At 33.6% G+C, this 12,922-nt stretch overlaps 2 protein-coding genes across 3 annotated transcripts; one reads left to right on the top strand and one right to left on the bottom strand.

Moving 5' to 3' along the window:
• The first annotated feature begins 472 nt into the window (after positions 1-472).
• Positions 473-2,303, top strand: LOC111880078 (zinc finger CCCH domain-containing protein 25). Its single transcript, XM_023876486.3, has 4 exons — positions 473-798; positions 1,226-1,335; positions 1,435-1,622; positions 1,725-2,303. Exons 1-4 carry the CDS (start codon positions 626-628, stop codon positions 2,169-2,171), a joined length of 918 nt encoding a protein of 305 aa, XP_023732254.1. The 5' UTR covers positions 473-625; the 3' UTR covers positions 2,172-2,303.
• An 860-nt stretch (positions 2,304-3,163) lies between these two features.
• On the bottom strand, positions 3,164-7,041 carry LOC111880077 (anthranilate synthase alpha subunit 2, chloroplastic). 2 transcript variants are annotated; one of them, XM_023876485.3, is made up of 10 exons: positions 6,488-7,041; positions 5,718-5,902; positions 5,427-5,616; positions 5,108-5,259; positions 4,886-5,001; positions 4,549-4,795; positions 4,410-4,466; positions 4,196-4,348; positions 3,927-4,094; positions 3,164-3,852 (listed from the first exon to the last, which is right to left on the bottom strand). In XM_023876485.3, the coding sequence occupies exons 1-10, from the start codon at positions 6,645-6,647 to the stop codon at positions 3,529-3,531; spliced, it is 1,752 nt and encodes a 583-aa protein (XP_023732253.1). In that variant the 5' UTR covers positions 6,648-7,041; the 3' UTR covers positions 3,164-3,528. The 2 variants fall into 2 exon arrangements, with proteins under 2 accessions (XP_023732253.1, XP_052623554.1); XM_052767594.1 differs by having other exon boundaries at positions 5,718-5,799; positions 6,488-6,654.
• Between the last annotated feature and the right edge of the window lie 5,881 nt (positions 7,042-12,922).

Here is a 12,922-nt window from a genome sequence, read left to right as displayed (position 1 = left end):
TTAAATGTTTCACACAAACCGATTCCGGCCCCTAAAAGTGGTTTCGGTTCCTAACACCGGTTCCGGTTCTTAGGCTCGGTTTGTCCGGACCCGATGGACCCAAACCCAGATTATCCGGAACCCAGATAAAGTCAATTTTAAAACCCGAAACCAAAACTGGTTCTATATATTCCGATTCTAACAGTTCCGGTTCCAGTCCAATTTTCCGGTTTTAAATCTCTATCTCTAGTCAACTACAGGGGGGCCTAGGGGGGGGGGGGGGGGGGGTTCCATGGTGGCACCTACAACCCCTAATTTTTCCGGCCATAGTGGAAAAATTTTCGAAAATTATAGAAATTTTTATTTTTCTACTACCGTGCAACCCCTAACTCTCCTGTGCAACCTCTACTGTAAAATCTTGCGTCCGCTTGTGGAAAAAATATTATTTTAAGATTTTTAATGAATTTAAAAATATAATTTTATTTTCATTTCTCTCTTACATTATTTTTTTTCTTTCATCTCTCTCCGGTCACCGGAACATAGCGTTAGGGTTTATAATTGGATCAGTGTTCTGAAATCGCCTACGCTTTTCAACTACATAAGCGGAAATTGGTTATCAAATCTGCGTTCGTAAGCGGTTAGAAGTATGAATCCACTGACATTAGTGAAGCGTATTCAGAACATAAATTCAAAGGAAGCCTCATTAGGTATTTCCGAGGATGCTTCATGGCATGCCAAGTATAAAGATTCAGCTTATGTGTATGTTGGGGGTATTCCCTTTGATCTGACCGAAGGCGATCTTCTTGCCGTTTTTGCTCAGTAAGTTTCCTAATCTTAGTTTGAATAATGAAAAAAGTTGTCGTGATTTTGTGTTTGGTTGGTAGGAGAATCATGTGAAGATTGTTTGTTTGTTCATGGTTGTATGAAGTAGTAGTTTTCTTTGGAAGCATCGATGTCAATGCTCAAATCCACCTATCATGATATGATCGACATCATGAATTAGGGCATGAATCTAGTACTTGTATCCTAAAAGGAGACGATTCTTTGAAGCTTATACACGCCTTTAGACACAGCTATACATAACCTGTGTTTATATACGCCATGGATTAGTAGTTTGATTATGTTCTGTAGAACACTGATGATAATCTTGTAAGCTTTTGAAGTCAAAATTGATTATGTTGATGTGTTTTAACTGACATTCATGAAAGTGGAACATTTTGTTAACCTAGTTTGTTACATGATATAGGTATGGTGAGATTGTGGATGTGAATCTTGTTAGAGACAAAGGAACTGGAAAATCGAAAGGTTTTGCTTTTGTTGCATATGAGGATCAGAGAAGTACAATTCTTGCTGTAGGTTAGTCTATCTATCTATCTATCTGAATTCTGAATTTATATCTAGATTGGTAAAAGATTTGTGATGATTGATTGAAGTTAAATGATTGTTGAGTTGCAGATAATCTGAATGGTGCACAAGTTCTTGGGCGTACTATAAGAGTTGATCATGTTACTAAATACAAAAAGAAAGAAGAAGAAGATGAAGAGGAGGAACAGAAGAAAAGAGAGGCACGAGGAGTGTGTCGTGCTTTTCAGAGAGGTGATTGTACGCGTGGCGCTGGATGCAAATTCTCTCATAATGAACAAGTAAGAAGTAACAAAGATGATCTATTTTAATATTATATCCTGTTTTGTTTGGACATTAGTTTACTTGATTCTTTATCTCATCCTTTTTGTGTTGGAATTCAGAGAGCTGCAAACACAGGTTGGGGTCCTCAAGATGCTAAGAATTCAAGATGGGAGAATGATAAGTCTGGAGGCCCAACAAGGAGTGAAAGAGGAGGCCCAGTCCCAGGCCCATCAAATCGAATGCATGACAAAGATGCAAAAAGTTCGAATGTTGAGAAAGAGAGGTACCAGAAACGAACAGATACAAATGCAAGAGATGAAGACACCAGAAGAAGCAGTGACAGAAGATTGAAACATGGGAATGGGAATGGGAATGGGGAAAAAGTAAAACCAAGGAGGTATGATTCCGATGAAGATGGTGATAGGAGGAAGGAGAAAAGGACGAAGCAGGAATCGGAATCGGAATCGTATCGAAGAGAAGGTGACAGAAGTAGGAGGGAATATGGGTCTCGTGAACACAGAAGGAAGGGTGAAGATCACCATGTAAGTGTAAGATCACACAGATAGTTTTGAAATTGTTAAATGACCAATCTGGCTGGAAAAGCCAATTATGTATGTGGGTTGAAATTGTTGATGTCAAGATGTTGCTCCCTTGATTCTGGTTATTGGCTGTCAATCTGTTGTTTTGAGGTTTTGTTATGGTACATCTTTTACTTTTTTTTTTTGACAAATTAATTTCATATGATGTTCTACACCTTAAGTTTAGACAGTGTTTTACATATTTTTCCACCAGTTTATGCAATGAAGTAGGTATTGTGGGTATTTTTTACACGAACCATGCAATGGTGATTCGTTTTAGGACCAAATTGCTGAAAATTGATTGCATAGTTTCTACTTTCTAGAGTAAATTACATAACCCGTCCTTGTAGTTTGGTCTTGTTTGCGAGTTTCATCTCTAAAATATTTTTTTCGGCTTGGATGATTCTTTAAACTTTCCATTGCTGCATGTTTTGTCCCTACCATGCCTAAAAAGACAGTTTTACCCTTATAGATTTCATTCACATCTTTTTTTTTTATCATTTATTTGTTATTTATCATTTTATAAAACTAACTGAGCCCACCATTACCCCCACCTCCTTCTTTTCTTTTTGTATCTAGATTAAGCATGGAAATCATCATCCATTTTATAAATCATTTCATAAAACCAAACACCATTGATAGAATAAAAAAAACAGCAACATCTCTTTTTGCAACAAGTTACAAGAAGGTTAACGAACTTGAAGGTGTTTACATATAAATTGCAATCATCATCCATCAGTTATAAATAATTCATCTTCAACCCATCTCAGCAATAGCAATCATCTCATCAATTGCATAATTCTATGGAAGAAAATGATTAAAAAGAAAGAAACTAGAAGAAGATTTGGTGTTTACAAATCATCACAAATAAAAGAGAACCTAGGGTCTACTCATGGCTACGGTTTTTACCAGCTGGTGGAGATCACTGAGCGTGGGTGTGATGCTGACAGAGAAGAGAGAACAAGAAATTAGACGACTGGTTGAGGGTTTCTCCGGAGAGAAGGGATAAGGGCAGGTGTGACCCACATTTTTCTTATTTAAGTTGGTAATAATACATGTCCACAAATATGCAACGAAACAAAGTTTAAGGGGCCAACATTCTTTTAGGGACAAAAATCGCAAAGCAGACAAAACCGTAGGGACGATTTATGTAATTTAAGTCTAGTTTCTATCAGTTGCATAAATTAAATTGGTAAAAAGATGAAACATCCTTGAAAAATGAGGAGCATTTAGGTGTTATGCTATGTCATGACTCGATACTCGTAAGCTAAAACCATGAATGCCAAAAAGCTTGAAAATGGCTTTTACTCCTGAAAGACTGGACTCTCAAACCGGTCTCATCTTCTCATTTGTCGACAAATGATGACTCAGCAAGATCAATAGCGCGTGCAAGACCCGCAGCCTTGTTCTCACATTCCCTCTGCTCATCACCAGGATCACTATCCGCCACTATACCCGCCCCCGCCTGAAGATGAGCCACCCAATCCCGCCTCTTATTCACATCCCTATACGAATACATTGTATCATAACGTGCTGCTGTAGGGAACACAATCGTTCTCAAAGCCAGAGCAATGTCCATGTCTCCTGTGAATGAGATCCCCCCAAACCCACCACTATATGGCCCACGCCTATTCACCTCCAACCGATCAATCAGTTCCATCGCTTTCACCTATTTATTTCAATATTTGTTTGAGTAATTATAAATAATGATGAAAAGTAGAGAAACAGATTTAGAAACCTCACCTTAGGTGCACCACTGACTGTTCCAACAGGTAATGCAGCACGAAGAGCATCCCAACTACTCAACTCATCAAGAAGCTCTCCGCTCACTGTCGAGCTTATATGCATCACATGAGAATACCGTTCCACGTTCATCAGCTTCTCTACTTTAACAGAACCCGCTTTTGAAACCTAACCAATATGCAAATGCCATTGTTTTCTTTTATTACAAGATAATAATAATATACTAGTAGTTTTTTTTTTTTTTTAAAGAAAAAGGAAAAGAAGCAGACCTTGCCAACATCGTTTCTCCCTAGATCAACAAGCATGATGTGCTCTGCACATTGTTTTTCATCGTGAAGTAGTTGATTTTCCAACATGTAGTCTTCTTTGGGTGTCTTCCCTCTCCTGATTGTCCCGGCAAGGGGTCTATTTGTAACTTTTCTCTGTCAACAAAACACAAAATTTATAACATGTTTGGAATGGAAATGTTATTATTATTATTACCTTCTTGACACGGGTAAGAATTTCAGGACTTGAAGCAACAAGGATACACCCTCTAGCCTGGGTGCATAAAACAATAAATAACTTATAAAACTGTATTTTTAATAAAATATCAATTACAAGTTTCAAAAGAGCAGACAACCTGTAAGTAAGTCATATATGGACTAGGGTTGACAATTCTTAGGGCCCTGTAAACTTCAAATGGATCTGCAAAAGTACGCCTTTCAAAACGTTGACTTAACACAATCTGAAATATATCCCCAGCCAAAATATGTTCTTTAGCCTGTAAAACCGCTTCCTTGTATGCTTCACTTGTCATGTTTGAGTTTTTCAAAGAAGGCCCAAATAGGTTGGTATACAGCTTAATTGACCCTGGAGAAAGTCTTGGACTGTGTACACAAGTCAAAACTCAAATCAGAAAAAAAAAAAAAAAAAAAAAAAATTAAGTTTGACTTTTTATTTAAAATTGTAGTACTCACGGAACAATATCATGAACTCTAGACACTAAAGCCTCCAAACGGTCTGTTCCATCTTTGAAAGCTTCATCTACAGAAGAATATTGATCCAATCGCACCCAATGTATAACATATGCTTTCTGTGTGTTTCACTCACATATTTAAAAAAAAAAAAAAAAAAAAAGATTAATAGAATTATAGAGGAAGGCCTAAGTCGATAATGTTAATATGTTATCATGGTCAAACCTTTTCAACATGGTCAAACACAATGACATCATCATAAAGGCCAAGATGAACATCCGGAAGGTTCCTGTCATCCTCTGGTGCATTTGAGAATGGGATTTTTTTCTTCTCTACATATCGCACTGTGTCATAAGAGAAATAACCAACCCACCCACCTGTATTTACAGAAATTGGGAACTACATAAATAATGTCATTGAACATTATTTGTTACATATTTTTATTATTGATAAAGAAATGTAAGTACATTGCTTTTATGAGTAAAGAATTGGAAGTATGTTGCTATTTTCTGCAAGTTTCCCTATCTCAAAATCTTATTCTTACCACAAAAGGCATCAGGGAGCTCATCAATTCTTTGAGGTTTCCATTGTTCCATTATCCTCCTAGGAACAACCATGGGATCCTCAACAAACTCCTCTGTTTTCTTCCCTTCATGGTGGTCCATAACTGTAACCATATTCTCTTTTGCCACAATTTCCATTGTAGGCTGAGCTCCAATCACACTGTATCTCCCCTAACAAGATAAATCCGCTACTTTAACATGTATAAAACAAAATCAATAAAAAAAAATTGGAAGATCATTTTAGTAGGATTAAGAAAAGAAGTGGTGCTCACAACATTGGAAGCTTTTAAGCCTGGTTCAACAGATTCGAATAAGAAACTTGGTGCATCACGATCATCTTCTTTGACCAGACACCTGTAAGCCAGAACTGGAGTCAGATGATCGGAAAATATTGACCTGTATAATGGAATCAGATTCCCATCCTTTGCAGCTTCCTTGAATTTCACTGAATGGTCGACTGCCAAAACAATATCAATCCTAAATCAAATCGAGTAAATGAAAGAATTAAGAAAAGAAATTATGTTAAACATATAAGGGCAGTGATCTAATGTAGCAGCTTTGGTAGCATTCAGGTAGTTAGCAAGCTATTAAAGTCCCTATATAACCTAAAGCATGCATCAAGGCAATAGTTCCACAAATCAACCATATTTTTTAGAGCAAAAGGGTCATGTTGATCTGCATGCCATTCCTTGTTGTTAATCTCAGGAAACAATGATGTAATGTAACGGTTTTGGTAGCAGTCACGTAGTTGGATTGGGTTGTTAATGATGACATGACATGATAATATATAAAATAGTCTCCTCTGTAATTCTCCTATTCGTACTTGTGAATAAGATATCAATTCAATTCGTCCATATTTTTATCATCTACTCTCCAGTTCCTTTGATGAATTCGAACTAAGACTGTCAAGATGTTTCCACGAGGAATTAACATAAGCAACTAAAGTAGCAAACCAGGATTTGTGAAAAATGAGAAGGCAATGATGCTATCAAATTGAGGATATGAATTAATGCAAAAGTAGTGGAAGTAAGAGAAAGAGTACCTGATGCGGTTGGAGATCGAGCAGAGCATCTGAGAGTGAAGGAACGAGAGGTGGCGCTGGAAAGAGCGAGGGAGGGAGGGAGGGAGGAAAGACGAGGGTTAATGGAGGAACGGCGGATAGAGGGCGGGAGAAGGCGGTGGGAGATAGCTAGGGTTTCCATTGATAGTCAGAACATTGGACGGAGATGGAGGCTTATGTGTTTGGTGTGTTTTTCTTACATAGAGGATGACTGCTGCAACTGTAGAGATTCTGCGGATTTTATATTTCGCAATTGAAGTGCAAAGTGGCTAGGGCTGTAGTGCTTGTGCATGAGTCGTTGATCTCGTGCTGTGTCTGTCCAGTTAAGTGAATGTGAATTAACTGCACCTCAAGTCAATTGACCATACCATAACTCACTCTATTTTGGAAACTTCCTTGGCTTATCAGTTACGGAATATGATATAAACAGTAAATTTCACCCAAATTTTATGCATCTTGAAAAGAAAAATAGTATAATACTACTAATAAATTAACAAATAAAATTTTGTTATAAAACAGAAAAGGAGGTATTCACGAATTCAATGACACGGTAATTGATTGTACTATGTATAATAAATAGGTTGTGATAATATTAAAATAGGAAATCGACTAAACTAGTCATTTTATAGTATAAAATTAAAGAAAACAATATTTTTCATCTTAAATGATCAACTAGTCTGGAATGAGAATTACAGACCTAATTTACCTAATTTCCTGGCCGGTATCCATCCCAGTCTGTGGCAATATATATATATATATATATATATATATATATATATATATATATATATATATATATATATATATATATATATATATATATATATATGACAAAATTACATGAATGGTCCCTGTGGTTTGGGGTAATCTGCACACTTGGTCCTTAATTCTTTTTCTTAACTCGAAGGGTTCCTAAAATGTAATTTTGTTGCGCGTTTGGTCCCTGTCAGACCTTAAAAGACTATTTTGCCCTTAATGATATATTTTTATTTTTTTTAATTCTTTTTTATTACTTCACCTATTATTAAATAACTAAATTATTAATAATTTGTTTTGAATGTACCCACCCCAACTTAATCTTCTTTCCTTCCTCCCAATGGAGGAAGACTATCCTGTTTACCGACACCGGCTCCTATCACTATCTCCGACCATATATCAGGTATCAAAGAAATCATTATAAGATCAACAAAGACTACCTAATAGTCGACCATAAATATGAAATAAATTTGAAATCAAAGCAATAACTCAAATTCCAAACAAAAATCCAATATACAACTCACATCCAAAACTAAAATCCCAAGGAAAAACTCGTAGATACAATCTAGATGAAATCCACAAATTGAGTTTTTCCATATGAACCCAGAAATCAAAATCAAAATTAAAATCAAAAGCCCACTATGACCATAGAAATCAAAATGTTTGAAATCTAATCCATGATGAATCCTAGAAATCAACTCTGGTCTTGAAGACAAAGATCGATGTTTGTGAAGATGAAGAGCATCGATGATGGGTGTACATTCTAATACCTGAAATTCAAGTTTTTAAGTTGAATCACCAACCTGATGAAAAAAGGAATAACAAATCATTAACCAAATGCTTCATATCCTAATATACCCAAATCACCAAGAGAGTTAGGAGACATAACTTTAATCCTGTGATTTTAGGGCTCTGTATTTGGTTTGATTCAATCATAATACACATCAAGAATGGTAAGGAAAGAAATGGAAGGGAAACAAATGGGTTGGTTCTGGGGCAGCACCTGAAGCGGTGGTGGAACCCTAACACTACCAATATTTGTCCATAGGTCAACGGTGGTCCAAGCAACAATGGTAGGTCGCTAACACGACCTCCAATGTAGGGATTAAGGAGCAGTGTGGAGCCCTAAGCTCCGTCATCACCCTTTCTTCTCGATCGAGGGTGAAGAAGGTGATGGTGTTGATGGAGTAGAGGTTGTTAGGTTGAAATTGATGTCTGGCGTGAAATGGCAAGAAGGTGACTGAGAGCTTTCCGACAAAGGTAAAGGAAGATGGGAGCTTTCCGGCGATGATAGGGTAGGAGATGAGGGATGAAGGAGTGTGTTGTGGTGGTAGCCAATTGCTTTTTGAAGAAAATGGTCAATGATGATGATTAATAAACAATGCGTGGGAAGGGTGAAGGTAAGGGGTGGGACCCGATTGTTTTCAATAATAATTTTTTAATAAATAAATAGTTAACAAAATTTAAAAATAAATAAAAAGGATAAAATAGTCTTTTTAAGTCTGTCAGGGACCAAACGCGCAACAAAATTACATTTTAGGGACCGTCCGAGTTAAGAAAAAGAATTAGGGACCAAGCGCGCAGATTACCCCCAACCACAGGGACCATTCACGTAATTTTCTTTCTCTCTCTCCATCTCTCTCTCTCTCTCTATATATATATATATATATATATATATATATATATATATATATATATATATAGGGTGAGGTTCAATAGAGAACCATAATTAACCAAAGAACCAATTTTTTTCAACTTTTAGAACTTATTTTTTATAAAAAAAAAAAATGCAGAAATTCATAACTTTTTATCTTTTTTCCAATGATATCAAATTTGATAAAAAAAAATCATCAAATTCACAATGTGAATCTTTGAAAATTCATAATGTGAATCTAAATTCACATGGTGAATCCGAAAAATATATTTAACATTCACAATGTTAAGTTATGAATTTAGATATTGTTTTTTTTTTCGATGAACAATAAGTCTAGAACTTGAAAAAAAAATTGGTTCCTTGGAGAACCAATAATTATGCTTCTGTATTGAACTTTTCCATATATATATATATATATATATATATATATATATATATATATATATATATATATATATATATATATATATATATATATATATATATATATATATATATATATAGGGAGTGGTTCAAATGAGAACCACAAAAAATTAAGAACCCTAAGAACCCCCATTAATTAGTAAATATTTACATGATACTTTTATAAAACATGTTAACATTCCTTAATTTCTTGTCCTTTTGGTACGAAAAGGGTAAAATTGTAATTTTTACAGTCTAATATTTTCATTCATATATGCTCTTATATTTTAACACAAAACAGATATAAAATACAACTTTATACAGTCCATTTACAATTTAGTGCAAAAACTTCACAATATAATACAAACTGTTTTACAATAATTCACTAATTCAAAGAAGTCAAAAACACAAAATCTACCACCACCACCACCAAACGCTGCCAACAAACACCTGTATCAACATCGCAACCAGCATTTCTTCCAAATCAGATCTGTAAATAAAGTCATGCATTAACAACTTAAATACTACAGTCACAGTCTAATAAAACTTACTAATTCACTCATTTTGAATTTAATGCAAAATAATTATAAAAACTAATATACCCTTCCATACTTATACAACACAAAAAATAAATATATTTGCAAACAAATTAAAACAGACATTCATACATAAATCAGTCATATTTTAATACATAATTCATTAAAAATTCACAGCTTAATAAAATCAATTCACAATTAAGTACACAAAGTTCACAGCTCATTATAAAAAACTATACATTCACAACCATGTTCTCAACTTAAAATTTATATATATATATATATATATATATATATATATATATATACTTTTAGATTTATAGGCTAGTGCTTCTTTCAAAATTTATTTACAAAAATCTTCACAACTAAAATTTTAAATGTTTTATTTAAAATTAGATTAAATGGGATTTGTATATAATGGTACTTTTATCTCATATTTTAGAAGGCTACAATGAATTATAAAAAAATCATAGCTTAATACAGTCAATTCACAGTATAATACGATAAATTCACAACTTAATACAGTCAATTCGCAGCTTAATACAGTCAATTCATAGTTTAATACAGTTAATTCACAAATTAATACAATCAAATCATGGTTTAACAAAAAAAATTCACAGCTTAATATAATTATTTTAAATTTTAATACGAAAAATTTTTATTTCACAATCATATTCTCAAGTTAAAACTTACATTTCAAGACTTTAATTCACAATTTAATAAAGTAGTTTAGGTCTCTCATTCACTATATTTACAGCTTAAAAACATAATCGATTTTTTTGAAGCATTTCATCAAATATCTTGTATGCACCAAACAAATTCACAGTTTAATAGAGCATTTTAGGATTCTCGTTCACAATTTAAAAAAATAGTTTTGGACTCTCTTTCATAGTATTCACTACTTAAAACCATATCAATTCATTCATTCACAATTAAAACTAACTTTAACATAATTGAACAATAGTTGAAACATTAAAATATCACAATTCACAACTAAAAAACTTAATTCACATTATTTTAGAAAACACTAACATAATAAGATACATTCTAAATTCAGTTCACAACATAACAACCATAAAACATAAAGTATGAATAAAAAATAGATACAAATATTATAACAAATAAGAAAATAAACATGGACTAACGAATTAGTAACAAAAAAACTATAACTAACATTTAAAGTTTAATTTATAGTATATTAACATTTTAATAAACTCGTTCATAACTTAATTTACCATATTCACTGTTTAAATTCTAAAAAACTTCAATGTAGTATTTAATCAAACACATTATGTGCATCTTGTTTCTTTGGCGTTCCTTTCTAAACTCTACCACCTAAGAAAGAGAGAAAGATAACAAAGAAATGATGAGGAGGTGGTGATAGAAAAACATATCTAATATGGATCTGGAAAGATTTCACTGTTGATGGAACACATCATAGGAAAAAATAACTTCAAAAGTTCTGGAACAAAAAACGAGTTCAGATTAGCACCTGTAGGTTGCTATGATCGTTGTGATTTTTGATTTGTAATGCTCCAATGTCAACATTAACGATAGAAAACATATTTGATGTGTATCAGACAGCGGCTATGATGGATCCTTGCTAGAACTTCTTCAAGTTTGCCGTAAACTCGCAGGTCTGGACAACGATGCTAGAAAATCGTATATCTGGACCAGATCTAGACGGTGATGGTGGCAGAAAACATAGATCTGGACCAGAGCTCGCAGATCTAGATGAGGGTGGTGGTGGAAATCGTAAATCTAGAGTGTAGAGCTTCAGATTTGAGATCATACATACCAGATCTAACATGAAACGTTTTGGTAAGAGGCAATAATAGAGGTATTCGATTATGCAGGTCATCGAACCTGGAAGAGATAGGCTCGTCGGAGTGGTAGGGTCGCCGTCAGCGGTTGCGGTTATTGGTGGTTTGCGTCAAAGGTAGTAAAATGAGATAAAAGACAGGGGTTTGTTCTTGGACAATATTGAAAGAAGAGAGTAATCTATTTTGTATTAGATCTAAGTTTATCAGATGTAAGTTTAGATCTAATGGAATAAAATATGAAATTAGATACAACTTTTGTATTATTTAGAATAATGTCATTCCTTTTTTTTTGGATATTGATAGACAAAAAATGGTTCTCATGGTTTTTAATCTTTTTTGGTTCTTATTTGAAACTTTACCTATATATATATATATATATATATATAAAGAGAGAGAGAGAGAGAGAGAGAGAGACAGCGACAGAGACAGACAGACAGACAGACAGACAGACAGATATAAAGAGAGTAAATTACACAAATGGTCCCCATGGTTTGGGATAATTTGCACATTTGGTGTCTAACTTATTTTTTTAACTTGAAAGGTCCCTATTATTTGTTTTTGTTGCGCGCTTGGTCTCTGTCTTACCTAAAAATACAATTTTGTCTTGACTTTTTAATTTATTTAAATAAAGTGGGGTAGGTAAGGTAAGGTAAGATAAGGTGAAGTGGAGGTGAGGTTGGGGTATGTTTATTTAAATAAATTGAAAAATCAAGGGCAAAATAGTCTTTTTAGGTAAGAAAGAGACCAAGCGCACAACAAAAACAAAAAGTACGGACCTTCTGAGTTAAAACAATAAGTTAGGACCAAATGTGTAAATTACCCAAACCATAAGGACCATTCAGGTAACTTACTTATATATATATATATATATATATATATATATATATATATATATATATATATATATATATATATTATGGTCATACCTAATTCTGTATCAAATTAGGACATACCTAATTCTATATCAAATTACACAAATGGTCCATATGATTTTATTAAAATTACATGTTTAGCACATACGTAATTCTACATTAGCTTCCAATTAAAAAATAAAAAAATAACTGTATTTTTAACTTACACGGTTTGCTGTGACCATGTAATTAAAAACTTTTATTTCCAATTAAAAAAATAAAAAAAATAAACTGTTTTTTGACTTGCAGTCATTATTAGTGGTCATTGGATGATATGAAATCGGCAACCATAAACATTTATAATTCACTTTAATTTAACTAATATATATATATAT

The sequence above is a fragment of the Lactuca sativa genome, chromosome 9 (assembly GCF_002870075.4).
Source record: "Lactuca sativa cultivar Salinas chromosome 9, Lsat_Salinas_v11, whole genome shotgun sequence".
NCBI lineage: Eukaryota > Viridiplantae > Streptophyta > Magnoliopsida > Asterales > Asteraceae > Lactuca > Lactuca sativa.
The sequence above is the reverse complement of the archived record's forward strand: the minus strand, read 5'-3'. Positions and strand labels throughout refer to the sequence as shown.

Excerpts from the sequence above, each read along its gene's own strand:
- LOC111880078 (XM_023876486.3), top strand. The coding sequence starts at position 626 with ATGAATCCACTGACATTAGTGAAGCGTATTCAGAACATAAATTCAAAG. Across the intron at positions 799-1,225 it reads CTTCTTGCCGTTTTTGCTCA|GTATGGTGAGATTGTGGATG; the intron begins GTAAGTTTCCTA and ends TACATGATATAG. Across the intron at positions 1,623-1,724 it reads AATTCTCTCATAATGAACAA|AGAGCTGCAAACACAGGTTG; the intron begins GTAAGAAGTAAC and ends GTTGGAATTCAG.
- LOC111880077 (XM_023876485.3), bottom strand. The coding sequence starts at position 6,647 with ATGGAAACCCTAGCTATCTCCCACCGCCTTCTCCCGCCCTCTATCCGC. Across the intron at positions 5,002-5,107 it reads TGTTTGACCATGTTGAAAAG|AAAGCATATGTTATACATTG; the intron begins GTTTGACCATGA and ends TGAAACACACAG. Across the intron at positions 4,095-4,195 it reads GGAGAAACGATGTTGGCAAG|GTTTCAAAAGCGGGTTCTGT; the intron begins GTCTGCTTCTTT and ends CATATTGGTTAG.